The 15427-nt window shown below is 44.0% G+C and overlaps 1 protein-coding gene across 1 annotated transcript in view; it reads left to right on the forward strand.

The window, feature by feature from the left end:
* Positions 1–15427, forward strand: part of LOC147634427 (COP9 signalosome complex subunit 4-like) — a 105325-nt gene that overhangs the window by 87010 nt on the left and 2888 nt on the right. The window contains exon 12 of the mRNA XM_086803495.1: positions 12451–12510. Within this exon, the coding sequence (XP_086659621.1) occupies positions 12451–12510 (60 nt within the window). The remainder of the gene's footprint in view (positions 1–12450; positions 12511–15427) is intronic.

A 15427-nucleotide genomic window follows, 5' to 3' on the forward strand; every position in this document is an offset into this window, starting at 1 on the left:
CAATTTGCTGCAATTTTGCCCAAATGTGCGATTTTTCACATCATACAGCATGTATGAGTGCTTAATTGCACAATTACATCAAAAGCCCCAAATTTTGACATTCAATTTCCTGCAAATTGATCCTGATTTGACCAATTTCTTGCAAATTTATCTTGATTGTGACCAATGTCACCCAATTTTGCCAATTTTGCTCAAAAATTGAGCAATTGGGCACCTGTACCTGCTCAATTGTTGATTGTACTTGCTCAATTGCAAATCCCAAAAAAAATCGAGGCAAATACCTTGTAATTTTTGATTTTTCTTCAATTTGCAGATGTTGTTGCAGGAGAGGGGGGCAATTCTTGCTGATGTTGATGCTGTTGCTCCTGCTTGTTGCTTCTTCTACAGCATTCCATTGAAGCACGAGGCTAACGAGTCCATAGGTTAAGATCTCCTACTCCATCTCCTTCGGTTGGACTGCAGTGGGTGAAGCGAGGGGTCCAGTCGGCGGCAACAAGAAGCTGGGCAACAGATGGCTGAAGCGAGGGCGGCTCTGGGCAACTAGTATGGGCCACGCGCTGATGGTGATTAACACGCCTTCGCCAATGGCTCAACGCCCGCCAGCCTACGATCGAAAGCCTTCGCCTAGTTGTATGGCTTTTACGCTTTCGCTTCAGTTTCGCCTAGCGCCTACACTTGCAGTCGACGACTCTGGTTGTTCGCTCCGTTGCTGCGATGCCGCCTGTTTCGCCTAGTACTAAGACTAGTACTCGATGGACGCCCCGCTATGCTGCTTTGGCTGCTGCGACTGTTGGGCAGCGTAGACTACCTGCTGCGCTGCCTGCTGGTTCTTCTCCTGTTGGGCGCAGCCTGTGTGGTTCTCTTGTCGTGTCCTTGCGCTTGAGTTGTGGTTTCGCCTAGCGCCTGTTCGCCAACGCTCTGGTTCGCAGCCTGCTTCTTCGCTTGATTGGCTGCGACTGACTCCTTGTCCGCCTGGATGCTGTGACCCTGATGCAAGCTGCTCAGCGCTCTCTGCCACAGCTGTAGTATGACAGCAGCAAAGCAAGCAGCTCGTTCAGCTATCAAGGAGAAGAGGGAAGAGGGATGGATCACTAAGCTCTGATACCAGTTGATGGGAGAATTAGGGTTAGGTTATGTTCATGTGGGAGACATACACAGAGAAACACAAGGGAGAGAGAGAGAGTTGTGGGGATAAGTCAACTCATGAGGCATGAGTGTGTGACTCCCCTATCACACATGTATATTGCACTAGTACACATAGTGCACTTAGTACATTAAAAGTACTAAGTGTACTATGTACTATAACTTATGGGCTTGTACACACTATAAGGGTGGGCATAACGCCTTTACCCCAACAATAGGGTCCCCCGGGAGGCAAGGAAGCAGTATGGCATGGAACACTACAAGAAGCTCCTCATGCAATCCCAAGCTTGTAGACAAGATCTCACCAAGGGTGAAGAAGGTGGTTGGTGCTCTGCATCCAAATAGATAAAACATGGGTTGTAAATCCAATCACCTTCCTTAATCGGACTGCACCTCGTAATCTGCTGCAGAAGAAAGTCCTTGCAAAGCTCAATGCAAGGAAGAGATCCTTTGACAACCAACTTACAAAGTAAAGCCTTTCACTGCACCTCAGGGTCAATGACGTTTAATCCTCCCTCTTGCTTAGGCATAATAATGGTATCCCAAGCTACTCTCCCTGGTGTGTATAGTGTCATCTAATCCTAACCAAAGGAAGTTCCAAATAAGCTGACGAAGTTGTCCAATGCATCTCCTATGAAAAACCTAGCATGACGTGACAAACAAAAATAGTCGCTAGCAACACTTGGTTGGCTACGAAGGTTCTAGAGGCCAAATCAAGCTTCTTGCTACTCCAATGCTGAAGTTTGCTCATGAGCGTAGGAGCGAATTGTTTTGGAGGAGAGATTTCAATGCCAACATGACAGCCAAGATATGTAGCAATGCATCCTCTCAATTCAAGTAAACCCCATATCCAAACCCCAATCTGTCTGCTATGAGTCACTAATCCAAAATCTGGTTGATTTGTGCCAATTGATGGTGGCGTGCCTATTGCCAAACAAAACATCTCCAAGGCGATGCAAAAAGCACAAAGGCATGCTTGTGAGGCCTCCAAAAACATACCAATATCATTTGCTAACTCTGAGTGTAGTAACTCTTCTTCTGTGTGAAGAGGAAGTCTTAGGTCTGAAACCCTTGGGGTGACCCTGAGAAACTTGCTCATAGCCTCCAGTACTATAAGGCAGAGTAGTGAAGCTAAGGGGCATCCTTGCCTCACGGAACAAGAGATCTGCAAGTGCTCACCATGCCCCCCACAAGCCAAAACTATGCTATGGGCCTCCCTATACATGCAAGAGACCCCTTTGAGCCACTCCTAGGAGAAACCCATCTATACCATGGTACCTTCCAAGAAGTCCCAATCCACTTTGTCATAAGCTTTTTCAAAGTCCAGCAAGAGAATGGCAAGGGGTTGTTGGTTAGCCCACTCTACAACTTACCAAAATGAAAAGATATTATAAAAAATACTCCTTCCTTGGAGGAAACCATTCTGTGTATCATGAATAACCCTCTGAAGAATAGGGTGAAGCCTTGAGTGGGCCTCTGCAGAGAGCAAGATTTGATAAAAATCTAAGGCAATACTCCTCACCTTTTCTAGTTGGGGCTGAAATTCTCCCTGACAATTTTGCAAGCATCTCAAATTGTCCCTATTGTGCATAGGTCCATGCACTGAGAAAAATGGTTTGTTGCATTTGTGTCCAAAATGCCTGATTAGCATTAAATGTAAACTCAGCCCGCCTATCCATGGCCACCGGTAACTCAGCTCTAACAGTGGACAAGAGATTTGGGATCCAAGGGGACTCAAGAAGCTTCTCGTGTTTCCTTTAAAGTGCAGCCAACATGCGTCTGATAGCTCGCTCCTTGCCCAAAGCCTCTTCTTTCTTGGCCAAAGCAACGTAGTGATAGTGCTGGCTAGTCCTCTCCAAGGCCAAGGCAAATCTATCCAAGGGGTCAAGATCATCACAAAGCCTCCAAATCTCTCTTACCTCCAATGAGGTCTTTGCATCCTAATAGAGAGAGGGGGGAAAATACTTTGACTGGGGTGGGTTTGTAGGTGCATGCTTCACATGCGATAAGTTTGCACAGCTTTGAAATGTCCCACTCTCACATTACGGCCACCATGCAAACATGGTATGGCATATGAATAAGCTAGAAACAAACTTTGCTGAAAGTATGGAAAATAAAGCAACGAGTATTCTTCTAGAGATGTATTACAGGAGTAATCCCTGCCGGTAAGACTTTAGCAAAAAAGAAAGATTACTACTGCTCAATGCCCAAGGTGTTCATGCTCTAATGAGACCATTGAGCACTTGCTATGGCGTTGTATTGACACCCAAGATTTCTTGCGTAGTCTATCTATGACTGCCAGATTTCTTGGTATACATTTCTCCAGGAACTTTTGGACCTTTGGCAAATATGAGAGGAGGCTAGCAAGAAGAGCTCCATTTTTTGAATGGACAAGATTTTGGGCTCTCTGGTCACTTTGGACTGCACGCAATCGACTGGCTTTCGAGTCACCCCCCATCGACAAGTATTACTACTTTCATCAATCATTATGCTGATCCTTATATGACTGCCATCAGCTCCAACAACTAGATCAGATACATCTAGATTTGTTTTTCCACAGTTTTTAGTCTTGTGAATTAATGAGAAACACTCTCATGAGGGTGCTTCTCTCTGCACAGTAAAGTGATAGAACAGAACAATGGTTTTACAAACAAAAAAAAAAAATGTATGTATTGATGTAGGGCTCAAAATTGTCAGGACTCTATGGAACCTTAGTTGTAATGGTTCCCCAGTAGCATGCCAAATGCATGTTGGCTTGTATGACACTTGACTACCTTGATGGTGGATTATTCTAATCATTTTCTCCATAGATACGAATATCAGGCAGCCAAAGAGAACCATTGTTTGTCAATGGGACATGGTAACCTACGTTGCTTGCCACTGTATTTTAATGTCTCAAATGATTGGCCTACTTTGCCTATTTTATTGATGAGATGGAACTCATACATTTGGGTCTCTCAAAAGGTTATGGTTTAAGTTTACAAAACGTTTCTATAGGGTTATGTACCCAAAACAATTTATTGAAAACATTGAATTAAGAAGGAAACACTTCTCATTGACTTGTTGGGCGTAACATGGTGTTGTTTTTTTAACATTAATTTAGTGCCACTTTTGAAAGGTTTGGTGGCCAAAAAACGTGGTTTATTAGGGTTGGATCCATTGGAGATTTAGTTTATTTATTCAATCACTAGAAAAAAAGAAATCATGATGCAAAGGAATGATACATATTGTCACATGTGGATGATCAAGGATACCCATAAGCATGAGTGGTGAAAGATGTGTCGAGTTCGCCCATATGCAAAGAAAGTGTGGAAAATGAAAGGACACAAAGAGACTCCTATTATCTTCAACTTCCCCTAAGGGAGGGAGGGTTGGTTAGGCAGGGTGGAGACTCATCTAGCAATGCCAGCTCCTTTTACTAGCCCATGGAGGGATGTGCATCTCTGGTTGCTAGCGGCTCCATGAGTGGGGCACACATTGCACATGTGGGCTGGCTCCCGTGGTGGGTGGTGACATTAACATTACGGGCTTGCTAGCTGTTGGCGCCGATCGTTTTGTGGTGGGTGGATACATCACGAGCAAGCTAGCAATGCTTGATCTTAAAGATGGTGTCAAAGCCTCAAGTAAGGATCCTTGGTCACCTTCCTCCATGCTTGGTTGGAGGGGGTTGTTGGAGGTGCAAATCTTGCATAGGTAATGGGGATTGCAAGATGGTGAAGGTTATGTCCAGTTATCCCACATGCAAGGAAAGTGTGGACATACTCCAAAGGGACCTCTGCTATGTTCAACTCCTCCAATCTCGTCTTTTGTGGAGGAAGGGAGAGCTGGTTAGCCAGGATGGGGACTTTGTAGCAATATCATTCCCACATGCTAGCCCATGCAGATGTGTGCGCCTCTCGGGTGCTAGCGGCCCCACAAGTGGGATATGTAGGTCAGATGTGGGATGCCTACAATGGGTTGTGGCATCACGAGCGTGCTAGCCCTTGCTGCCGGTAGCTGTGTGTTGGATGGATACTTTAGAAGTGATTTGGCAACTATTGATCTCCAAGAAGCTACATGAAACGACAGAAATGGCTACTCAAGAGAAGTCACAAGAATGTTTCAATGGCCTTGAAACAGCTGGTCGAAACACTTCAATTTCTAGGGAAAATATTTCAGACTGTCGTTTCGCACTACACCTTGGTCAAGTCGCTCAAGAGCAAATTCTTTGGTTTCCTCTCAACAACTAATAAACATCCCATACGTATTCCTCAGCTCAATTACTATTTCAGAAGCAATCCTATTCCTAACTATGTGTTCATGGTATTCTTAAGATCATGAGCGATGAGCTGATTGATCCTCCAACTGTATGAAATCTTTATTTAAAATAAGACTCTCTGCAGTGGGAGTTTGGCCTCATAGATTGCATGAATTATCATTATACCTAACCATTGGATCATTGGTACATTTTTAGATGAGTATCATCACTTGTGGTTGGGAGTTTTTTCTGAGACAGGCGTGCTCCTTTAAGTGTTGGGATTCCTGAAGAAGCTAGAGGAGAAAGAGGCTGTTACTTGGTTGAACACAATGCTAATCAATACACTTAAATACACTAAGATTTGATGGACACTTGTTCAAATACAAGAAGTAAATTGTTGAATTGACAAGAGACACACAATGAGCCGGAACGGCCGACCCCTCCCTCAAATGAAGTATATTGATCTTGGGAGAATCAAGTACACAGTGTCATGGGCATTTCTAACCAGATTTCCATACCAATGCATATGAATACAGTATTGCAAACAAGTGGTTGTCGATGTAGACATGCAACCCACACTACCAACACTACACAGGGTATGTGATCTTGTAATCCGGTTCCTCCCTCTTGCTACTTGCTCCCATATTTAAGCATAAAAGCTTACCAATAGCAAGTAGAGCCGATGACAGCGAAAGTCTTCACGATGGAAGTCCTTGGAGTGTTGAGATCTTTGATTTGTCGCCTTTCTTCGCGATAAAAGTCTTCAAGAGGATGAAGGGAACCTTGGTGGGAAAGCTTCCCCTATGGTTCAACTTGAGAAAGGAAGGCTGAAATTAGGGTTTTCAACAAAAAGACCAGAAATTACAGCAAAAATAAGAGCTGTTTTGCTAAATTTCAGTCAAGTGAGTAGGAGAGTGATTAGCACTTGGAAACACTCTTGGAAGCTTGGAAAACACCCTAGCAAGTTGGGTATGGCTATGGAGAGCTTGGAAATGGTGAGAAATGGTGGAAAAACAAAGTTTTCAGCCTCCAAAAATCTTCATGAAGAGAAAACACGAATTTTCTCTTAATAAGTAAGTGAATTGGGGTCCAATCAAGTGAAGGGACATGGGAAGATGCCCATCTATGAGTAAAAGGGGAGAATCGGGTCCTGGACATTGAGTCTTGTCCGTCTCGGGACTTCAGTGAGTGTGAACTTGGAAGCGGTCATAATTTATAAGTAACTTTTGGGCGCCCAAGCTTTGATGAAGTGGGAACGCACTCACTTATAAATATTGGCTAAGTTCTTAGGGCTATTTGAACCTAGATTGGGTAATATTTACCACCTGTTCACATGCCACACAACCATGTCAGCAGACAGTTTCACAGGCACGGTTCATGCGCGAGCATCCCCTTACCCGGAACTACACATTGGTCAAGCAAGCATGAAAACAACATGCAATTTCAATTGCAAGCAAGCACATAAAGATGCTATGCAATGCAACATTGGTATGGACAATCCCCGTTCATGAGACTATACCAAAATAGACATGCTCCAGGCAAGTACACGAGGTACGACCCAATGGAACACCAATCCACCAAGCATTTCTAGGCATGTACACGGAGGCACAAGTCCCAACGGAAAGCCAAGTCTACAGTATCACATGAGTGGCATCAATTCCCGGCATAAACAACTGCCATGGACACCAGTCCAATGTACATACATGATAAGAAAGCACGGGTGGACCAATTGGGTGGCCAAATGGTAACATCTCCCTCGCCTTCTAAACAGTTGTCCGCAATTGAAAAGCATCCAAATATATCTGAAGCACATGCGGGCAATCTTTGAAGAACTCTTCATCTACCCATTTAGCATCAATGGGAAGATAGTTCCTAAAGTTCACAAGGTAACGCCTAACAACTTTGCCTGCAGCAAGCTTGCGTTCCTTGTGACACAATCTGCTCTGGCTGCAAGATCTCCTCAAGCTCATCCACTTCTGGTGGATCCTCAATGACCATTTCACTGGGCTTCGGTCCTACATACTTGCGAAGGAGACTCACATGAAAAGCATTGTGTATGTGCCAAACAATGACTAGGTAATGCCAATCTGAAAGCCACTTCATTGATCTTCTCGATCACTCGAAAAGGCCCATAGTACCTGGTTGCAAGCTTAGAATATGCACCCTCTTTACCAGGCCTCTTTGCAAGTCTTGCTTTCTCAAATTTCAGCAATACCCAATCATTCTCTTTAACATCCAATTGCCTTCTATGCTTGTCGGCAGCCTTTTTATGCTTGTCTTGTGACCTTGCAATGGGTGTCCGCACCTGAGCCAAAGCAATATCCAAGTCTCTTACATACTCATCAGCTGCAAATATCTCATCCTTTGTGCGAAGGATGGGTGGCAAAACCACCTTACCATAAACAATCTCAAATGGGGCCTTTCCCGTAGATGCATGCACCGTGTTGTTGTATGCAAATTCCACAAGCGGTAAGTACTTCTCCCAAGAAGACTTCTTATCCGCTACATAACATTTCAAGAGATCCAACATGGTTTAATTTGTAGCCTCACTTTGCCCATCCGTTTGAGGGTGATAAGCTGATGAGAAGTCCAATTTGGTGCCCCATATTATCAAATAAATCCTGCCAAAAGAGACTTGTAGTCTTGGGATCTCTATTCCCCACAATGGACTTCGGCATTCCATGATGTTTGAACACTTGTGCAAGATATATTTTAACCATATGCTCAACTTTGATAGTCTTTTTGACCGGCAAGAAATGAGCTTGCTTGCTAAACCTGTCCACAATTGTCCAAATTGCATCATTACCCTGTTGGGTACGTGGCAAGTCCATAATGAAATCTATTGTAATACTTTCCCATGGCTGCGTGGGAATAGGCAATGGCTAAAGCAAACTAGGTGCCTTTTGCCTATCAAATTTGACTTTTTGACAAGTGATACATACACGTACATGTGCCTCTATGTCCTTCCGCATAACTAGCCAAAAGAAATACCGCTCAATCATGTGCGTAGTAGGCATTATGCCTCTATGACCAGCATATGAAGGAGCATGGCACTCATCCAAAACCTTTTGCCTCATGTCAGACACCACACATAGGCAATTATCTTTCATGAGATAACCCTCTTTGATCACATATGAGGGATGTGCATGACCAGCCATCAAATCAGCTCAAATAGTGACAAAATCAACATCCGTATGATACAAATCACGCATGGTAGACAAGTCCCCATGAGAGGCAACCGAGATAGCTGCTACATACGGTTTTCGTGACAATGCATCGGCCACTACATTCTTCTTTCCCGGGGTGTGCAAGATCTGAAAATGAAACATAGAGAGGAAATTGGCCATCCTCATATGCTTCTCTGACAACTTAGTTTGAGTAAGAAAATACTTCAAACTCTGGTGATCTATCTTCACGGAGAAATCAGTCCCAAGAAGGTAATGTTTCCATATAGTAAGTGCATGAATTACAGCCAAGAGCTCTTTCTCATAAATGCCAAGAGATAGCTCTGCATCATGTAATGTACGACTCTCATAAGCCACGGCATGTTTCTCTTGATTAAGGACAGTTCCTATGCAATTTCTAGATGCATCACATTCCACACAAAAAGGCTTTTGCAAATCCAGAATGATCAACACTGGACCATGAGTAGTTGCATCTTTCAATTTGAGGAATGCATCTCTCTCTACGTTAGTCCATTTGAACACGGCCTTCTTCTTTGTCAAATCATGTAAAGGAGAAGCAATCCATGCAAAGTGCCGAATGAACCTACGGTAGAAAGAGCATAATCCAAGAAAACTACGGATCTCATGCACCAAACTCAATTCGGGCCAATTCCGAATTACATCAATCTTTGCAGGATCCATCCGCACCCCATCTTTGGACACAATATGCCCAAGATAATGTATCTCTGACAAGAAGAACTCACTCTTCTTTGCATTTATGAAGAGTTTATGCTTATAGAGCTCTTCAAAAATAATAGCCAAATGAGCTTTATGCTCTTCTTCGGTCTTCGAGAAGACTAGGATGTCATCAAAGAAGACACCTGTAAATTTCCTGTATCCACGGAATATGCGATCCATCATTCTATTGAATGTAGCCGGGGCATTTGTAAGACCAAAAGGCATAACAAGATACTCATAAAGCCCAAATGCTGATACCAATGTTACTTGGTTGAACACAATGCTAATCAATACACTTAAATATACTAAGATTTGATGGATACTTGTTCAAATACAAGAAGTAAATTACTGAATTGACAAGAAATACACAATGAGTCGGAACGACCGACCCCTCCCTCAAATAAAGTATACCAGATTTTCATACCAATGCATATGAATACAGTATTGCAAACAAGTGGTTGTCGATGTAGACTTGCAACCCACACTACCCTCTCAAGTGCCCATGTTCCCTACCATCTGCTCTCTATTGTTCCACCAACACATGGTAGCAACAAACTACAAGAGAGCACGTAGGACAAGAGAACACTACACAATGTATGTGATCTTGTAATCCGGTTCCTCCCTCTTGCTACTTGCTCCCATATGTAAGCATAAAAGCTTACCAATAGCAAGTAGAGTCGATGACAGCGGAAGTCTTCGCGATGGAAGTCCTTGGAGTGTTGAGATCTTTGATTTGTCACGTTTCTTCGCGACAAAAGTCTTCAAGAGGATGAAGGGAACCTTGGTGGGAAAGCTTCCCCTATGGTTCAACTTGAGAAAGAAAGGCTGAAATTAGGGTTTTCAGCAAAAAGACCAGAAATTACAGCAAAAATTAGAGCTGTTTTGCTGAATTTCAGTCATTGGAAGTGAGTAGGAGAGTGATTAGCACTTGGAAACACTCTTGGAAGCTTGGAAAACACCCTAGCAAGTTAGGTATGGCTATGGAGAGCTTGGAAATGGTGAGAAATGGTGGAAAAACAGAGTTTTCAGCCTCCAAAAATCTTCACGAAGAGAAAACACGAATTTTCTCTTAATAAGTAAGTGAATTGGGGTCCAATCAAGTGAAGGGACATGGGGAGATGCCCATCTATGAGTAAAAGGGGAGGATCAGGTCCTGGACATTGAGTCTTGTCCGCCTCGGGACTTCAGTGAGTGTGAACTTGGAAGCGGTCATAATTTGTAAGTAACTTTTGGGCGCCCAAGCTTTGATGAAGTGGGAACGCACTCACTTATAAATATTGGCTAAGTCCTTAGGGCTATTTGAACCTAGATTGGGTAATACTTAATTACCACCTGTTCACATGCCACACAACCATGTCAGCAGACAGTTTCACATGCACGGTTCACGCGCGAGCATCCCCTTACCCGGAACTACCCATTGGTCAAGCAAGCATGAAAACAACATGCAATTTCAATTGCAAGCAAGCAGATAAAGATGCTATGCAATGCAACATTGGTATGGACAATCCCCGTTCATGAGACTATACCAAAATAGACATGCTCCAGGCAAGTACACGAGGTACCAGACCAAATGGAACACCAATCAACCAAGCATTTCCGGGCATGTACACGGAGGCACAAGTCCCAACGGAAAGCCAAGTCTATAGCATCAATCCCCGGCATAAACAACTGCCATGGATACCAATCCAATGTACATACATGATAAGAAAGCACGGGTGGACCAATTGGGTGGCCAAATGGTGACAGAGGCTGTTGCCTTCTATTGCATTCAGTTTAGATGGTGGATGGAGAGATGTGATGTACAGGTGATCACACCTAGCTCTGTGATCCATCCAGTCAGAGTAGTGCCCTTTCAGACATCTGCATTGGGACCTTGGTGAGTGGGAATGGATTGATGCGACTACCCCCATGAGGAGCATACCTCTCTTCAGCTACACTATGCGTAATGCCGGGATCATCATGCTTGGATAGACTTAGAGAGTTTATACTCTTAGGCCTCACTGGGAGGCGTATGACATTACAACCCCATTCAAAGGGGATTCTGGCTGTGGCACTTGTACAGGAGGGGGCGGATGATCTACTTCTTCTGGCTGTTTCTACATGGTGGGTTGTCCACCAACCAGTGGAGATCTATTTTTGGCGTTGACCCCTCTTGTTTTAGATGCCCAACTCCCAGAGGAGCACAGAGGATCTGGGCAGATTGAGTGCTCCTATCTATATTACTTGGGGTGCTAGTGCATGGTTGACTCAGTCAGGCCCATAGCTTCATTTTGAGGGCAGGGGAGCAGATCCTGTTAGACTTGTCCGTAGGGGCATAGCTCAGAGATGTTTGCTTCAGGATATCCCCCAGTTATGATACAGACCACCTCTGCTGCTGAATATTGGATTGCTAGTATCATGGCGTTGCATATCTAGAAGACTAGATGCTCAAAGGCCTTCAAGGGTATTCATGTTTATGACAGCCACAGTATATGGAGTGACATCGTTCATACTCTTTTGGCCACTTGGGCCCATATAGAGGGATCTACGCAACAAAAAGTAGTAGATTTATGAGAGAGTGGAACAGTGGTATTTTCTTCTCCTCCACTCCTACGGGGCTTTTATGGCAGCGTAATGTTGCGGTTGAGATCCCCCTACCTTTTGGTTTGAGATCTCCCTTTGTATGATTTTATATTACTTAATAGAAGTCTCTTTTCTGAAAAGAAAAAGAAATTTTTGTGGATGCTTTGTCTGGGGATTGCAAGAGGGACTGAAGAAAGGACGGTCCCTCATTAGGAAATCGCAACTTTTACAAGGCTTTGTGGGATCAGATGACTATCTCCAAGATACTCTGAAAACAATTAGAAAGCGCACACAATTTTGTAGTCAATGATTACGCTTTCTCTCGCTTGGGCTGGTTTACACGTGCTAAACACACCATGAGTGGTTATGGGCTGGCCTCCCTTCACACCTTTCTTGTTCTATCATCGTGCAGAGGAAGTGAATTGTCCCGCATATCCAGCAGTAAATTGTAATTTTTGAATTTTTTATATGTTTTGTTGTGCAATCACTGGTGCACCTGGATTTGTGAGCGTAGTTGTAGTTTGCCCTATTTTCTTACACTGCAATGGTGGTTTGTATAATGATAAGCAATTTTAGGACTTAATTATTATTTTGATCTTTCTTTAGGCTGAAAAGATAGCTGCAAGGATGATATCTGAAGATCGGATGAAAGGTTCTATCGACCAGGTATGCAAAGAATAAAACTCCTTTTTTTTAATTGCAGTGTCTTGCTTTAATGCCACTCTTTCACAAGTTAACTTTTTAAAATTTTGTCTCGAATTCTTTGTCCCTCCAAACAAAAGGTTGAGGTTTCAAGAAATCAATATTTTCATTTAAGAAAATAAATAAAAACTTGTAGTGAGCACACTCTGATAATAAAAAACCACACAAATAATGAAGGAACTTCATATGTTACTATTCTTGAAATGCTGAAAATTCAAGAAGAGGAGAGAGAAAAGAAAAGACAAATAATAGGAGAAATGGAGGAAGGGTGAAGAAGAAGAAGGGAGAACTTAGAAGAAGTGGAGAGGGAGAAGAAGAGGAGTGGGCTACAATGTCTTCCCTTAACCTCTAGAGAAGTGCTAGAAACTCAGTTCGATGGTTCATCTATGAAGATTTGGAGAAGTGATAGAAACTCAGTTCGATGGTTCATCTATGAAGATTTGTATATTTATTAAAGACTTGCACCTACTTTTGGAAGCTGATGATGTGAGTGGGGATGTCATAGTGCATAGTCTATGGTATCCATGGTGGAGTTGATAATTTGAAGCTCGCCCATTGATTTTTGTCGAGTTCAGGAAATAACCTGAACTCTCCATTTGTTCCACCTTTGGTTTATGTTATAAATAAATAAATAAATGATAGTCACCATATGACTTGGCTATGACATTAGAGACCTCTCACCCCTTCACATCCAGATTGAGCTTAACATATAGAGGGGATCGTGTGGAGATTGTCTCATCCTGTCTACCTTGGTGTCACTTTCAGTGGCCCACACTTCACCATGCTTCCCACAGCACATGCAAGAGTGACACGGGGATATGTAGCCTTGAGATTATTTGAGTGGCAGTGCTTCCAGGCACATTTCTAAGAGCCTAGGACGGAGGGCTGGCTTTTTGACACCCTCGTCACACTAGCCTCGATGTATGGAGAAGCCTTCTGGGGGCAGATTTATCCGATGAGGATTGGCAGCGAGTTGAGAGGCCCCAAGTCATGATGTTCTCCCATATGATTCGTAGCAAACCATCAATCCCACACGAGATTATCCAGGCAGAGTTTGCTGCAGCCCTGGTGGTAGTGGATGCACTCTTCCAGACAGTCATATACCTCCAGACAATCACATACCTCCATCGCATCAGTCACATGGATCCCCATAGGTACCCGAGGCTTGCCCTAGAGTCCTCAAGACAGCTAGCACTTGAGGGCCACTCTGGAGTATGGTATGCACTAGTTTTCACTTGGTTCTTAGTATATGGGCTCCGCTTAGACTGCCTACTCCCCCTTCAGTACAATTTGGACTCCCCTTTTCTTCGGCTCTCTCACGAGGATATCAACCAGGTTATCCGGTTAGATCTTCTCAGCCTCTACACCCATTGCACATGGATCACACCTCCGGAGCTCCCCACGAAGATGGAGTTCTACAGAGATCACTTCCTCACACTCATTGAGGATGGATTCATCCAGTAGCCAGGCTACTTGAGTGTTCACATGTCCCATGCCATGCAGATTGCAATTGGCTAGATATGGGTTTCATCCCACCGCCTCAGAGTGGAGACAGGTAGAGTTGAGCGCATCTTCAGAGCCGGGAAGCTCATACGAAGACCCAAAGAGGAGAGGATTTGCTGATTATGCCACACAGAGGTTGAGACAGAGGAGCATTACATATGCCATTGCCTAGTATACTATGAGATCCGCGGGAGGTTTCACTGTCTATTTCGTGAGGGATTTGGTCCACTCTCCAGGACCAGCGTTGCCTAGGCCTCTTCCTGCTTGAGCTCCACAGACACAAGGACACCTTGAGAGAGCTTCGGCCCCAGCCACTCCCCCTCCCTCGCTAGCCAACCATCACCAATTTCTTCCAGACCCAAGAGGTGGAGGATACCAATATAGTGGATCTTGTGGACCCTCCACGAGCTGCTCCAGACCTACCTCGCCCGAGAGGAGTTACCTCGGACCGAGCCTCCGCACTCCAACGTGCCCGACACCCCCGGCCGTCGGCCATGATCACCTCATCAGCTCCAGATCCAGGACATGCTCTCATGTTTTGATGTTCTTAGTATTCCATGATGAGTTTCCATGGACAGTTTTGTATCACCCCAGTGAGATAGCTATGTTTATGTTTTCTTTTTGTTTTATTTTCCATTCCATGATGAGATATGCCATGGACATTATTGTATCACTTTGGTCTCATAGACACTTAATATATATTTCTCTCTCTCTCTCTCTCTCTCTCTCTCTCTCTCTCTCTCTCTCCCCCCCTTGCCAGACCCCACTCTGGCATGACTCTAGACCGGGCCACAGTACTACAGTGAGCTCGATGCCCCAGACTCCCTGGACCTTGCCAGCAACAGAGACATCAGCCCTAGCTTGAGGAGATCTTGAAGAGGCACGGAGCGGCGAGCCACCTTCCCACGCTCGGCGGATTGTAGAGCCTTCTACAAGCTAGCCCCATTGTCAATATCCTTGACGGCCCCCTCCCGCTAACTACTGGGGGGTTAGCTCCATAGGTTGTGCAATGATGGTCCCACTTTGTATCATTTAGCTCGGATTTGACATTCTCAGGTCATATCTCTAGGCTTTGTTTTCTTTTTTACCATGATGAGATTAAATGGACACTATTGTATCACTTTTGGTCTCATAGACCCACTGGGTCTTTTGAAGACATTTAATATAACTCTCTCTCTCTCTCTCTCTCTCTCTCTCTCTCGGCCACATTGTAGAACATTGTACCCATGTGCTAGGGTTTTCAAAGATCGAAAGGAAACTACATCGGAATCACACACACATCACACACTAAGTCCTAACAAGTCCTAAACTATTGATCTCTATTATGTACAAGAAGAAAGTGTTACAACTGAATCTCCAATACAAAATGTGATTGAGA

Source organism: Cibotium barometz, chromosome 10 (genome assembly GCF_041138505.1).
Source record: "Cibotium barometz isolate CiBa-2024 chromosome 10, ASM4113850v1, whole genome shotgun sequence".
NCBI classification, from domain to species: Eukaryota; Viridiplantae; Streptophyta; class Polypodiopsida; order Cyatheales; family Cibotiaceae; genus Cibotium; species Cibotium barometz.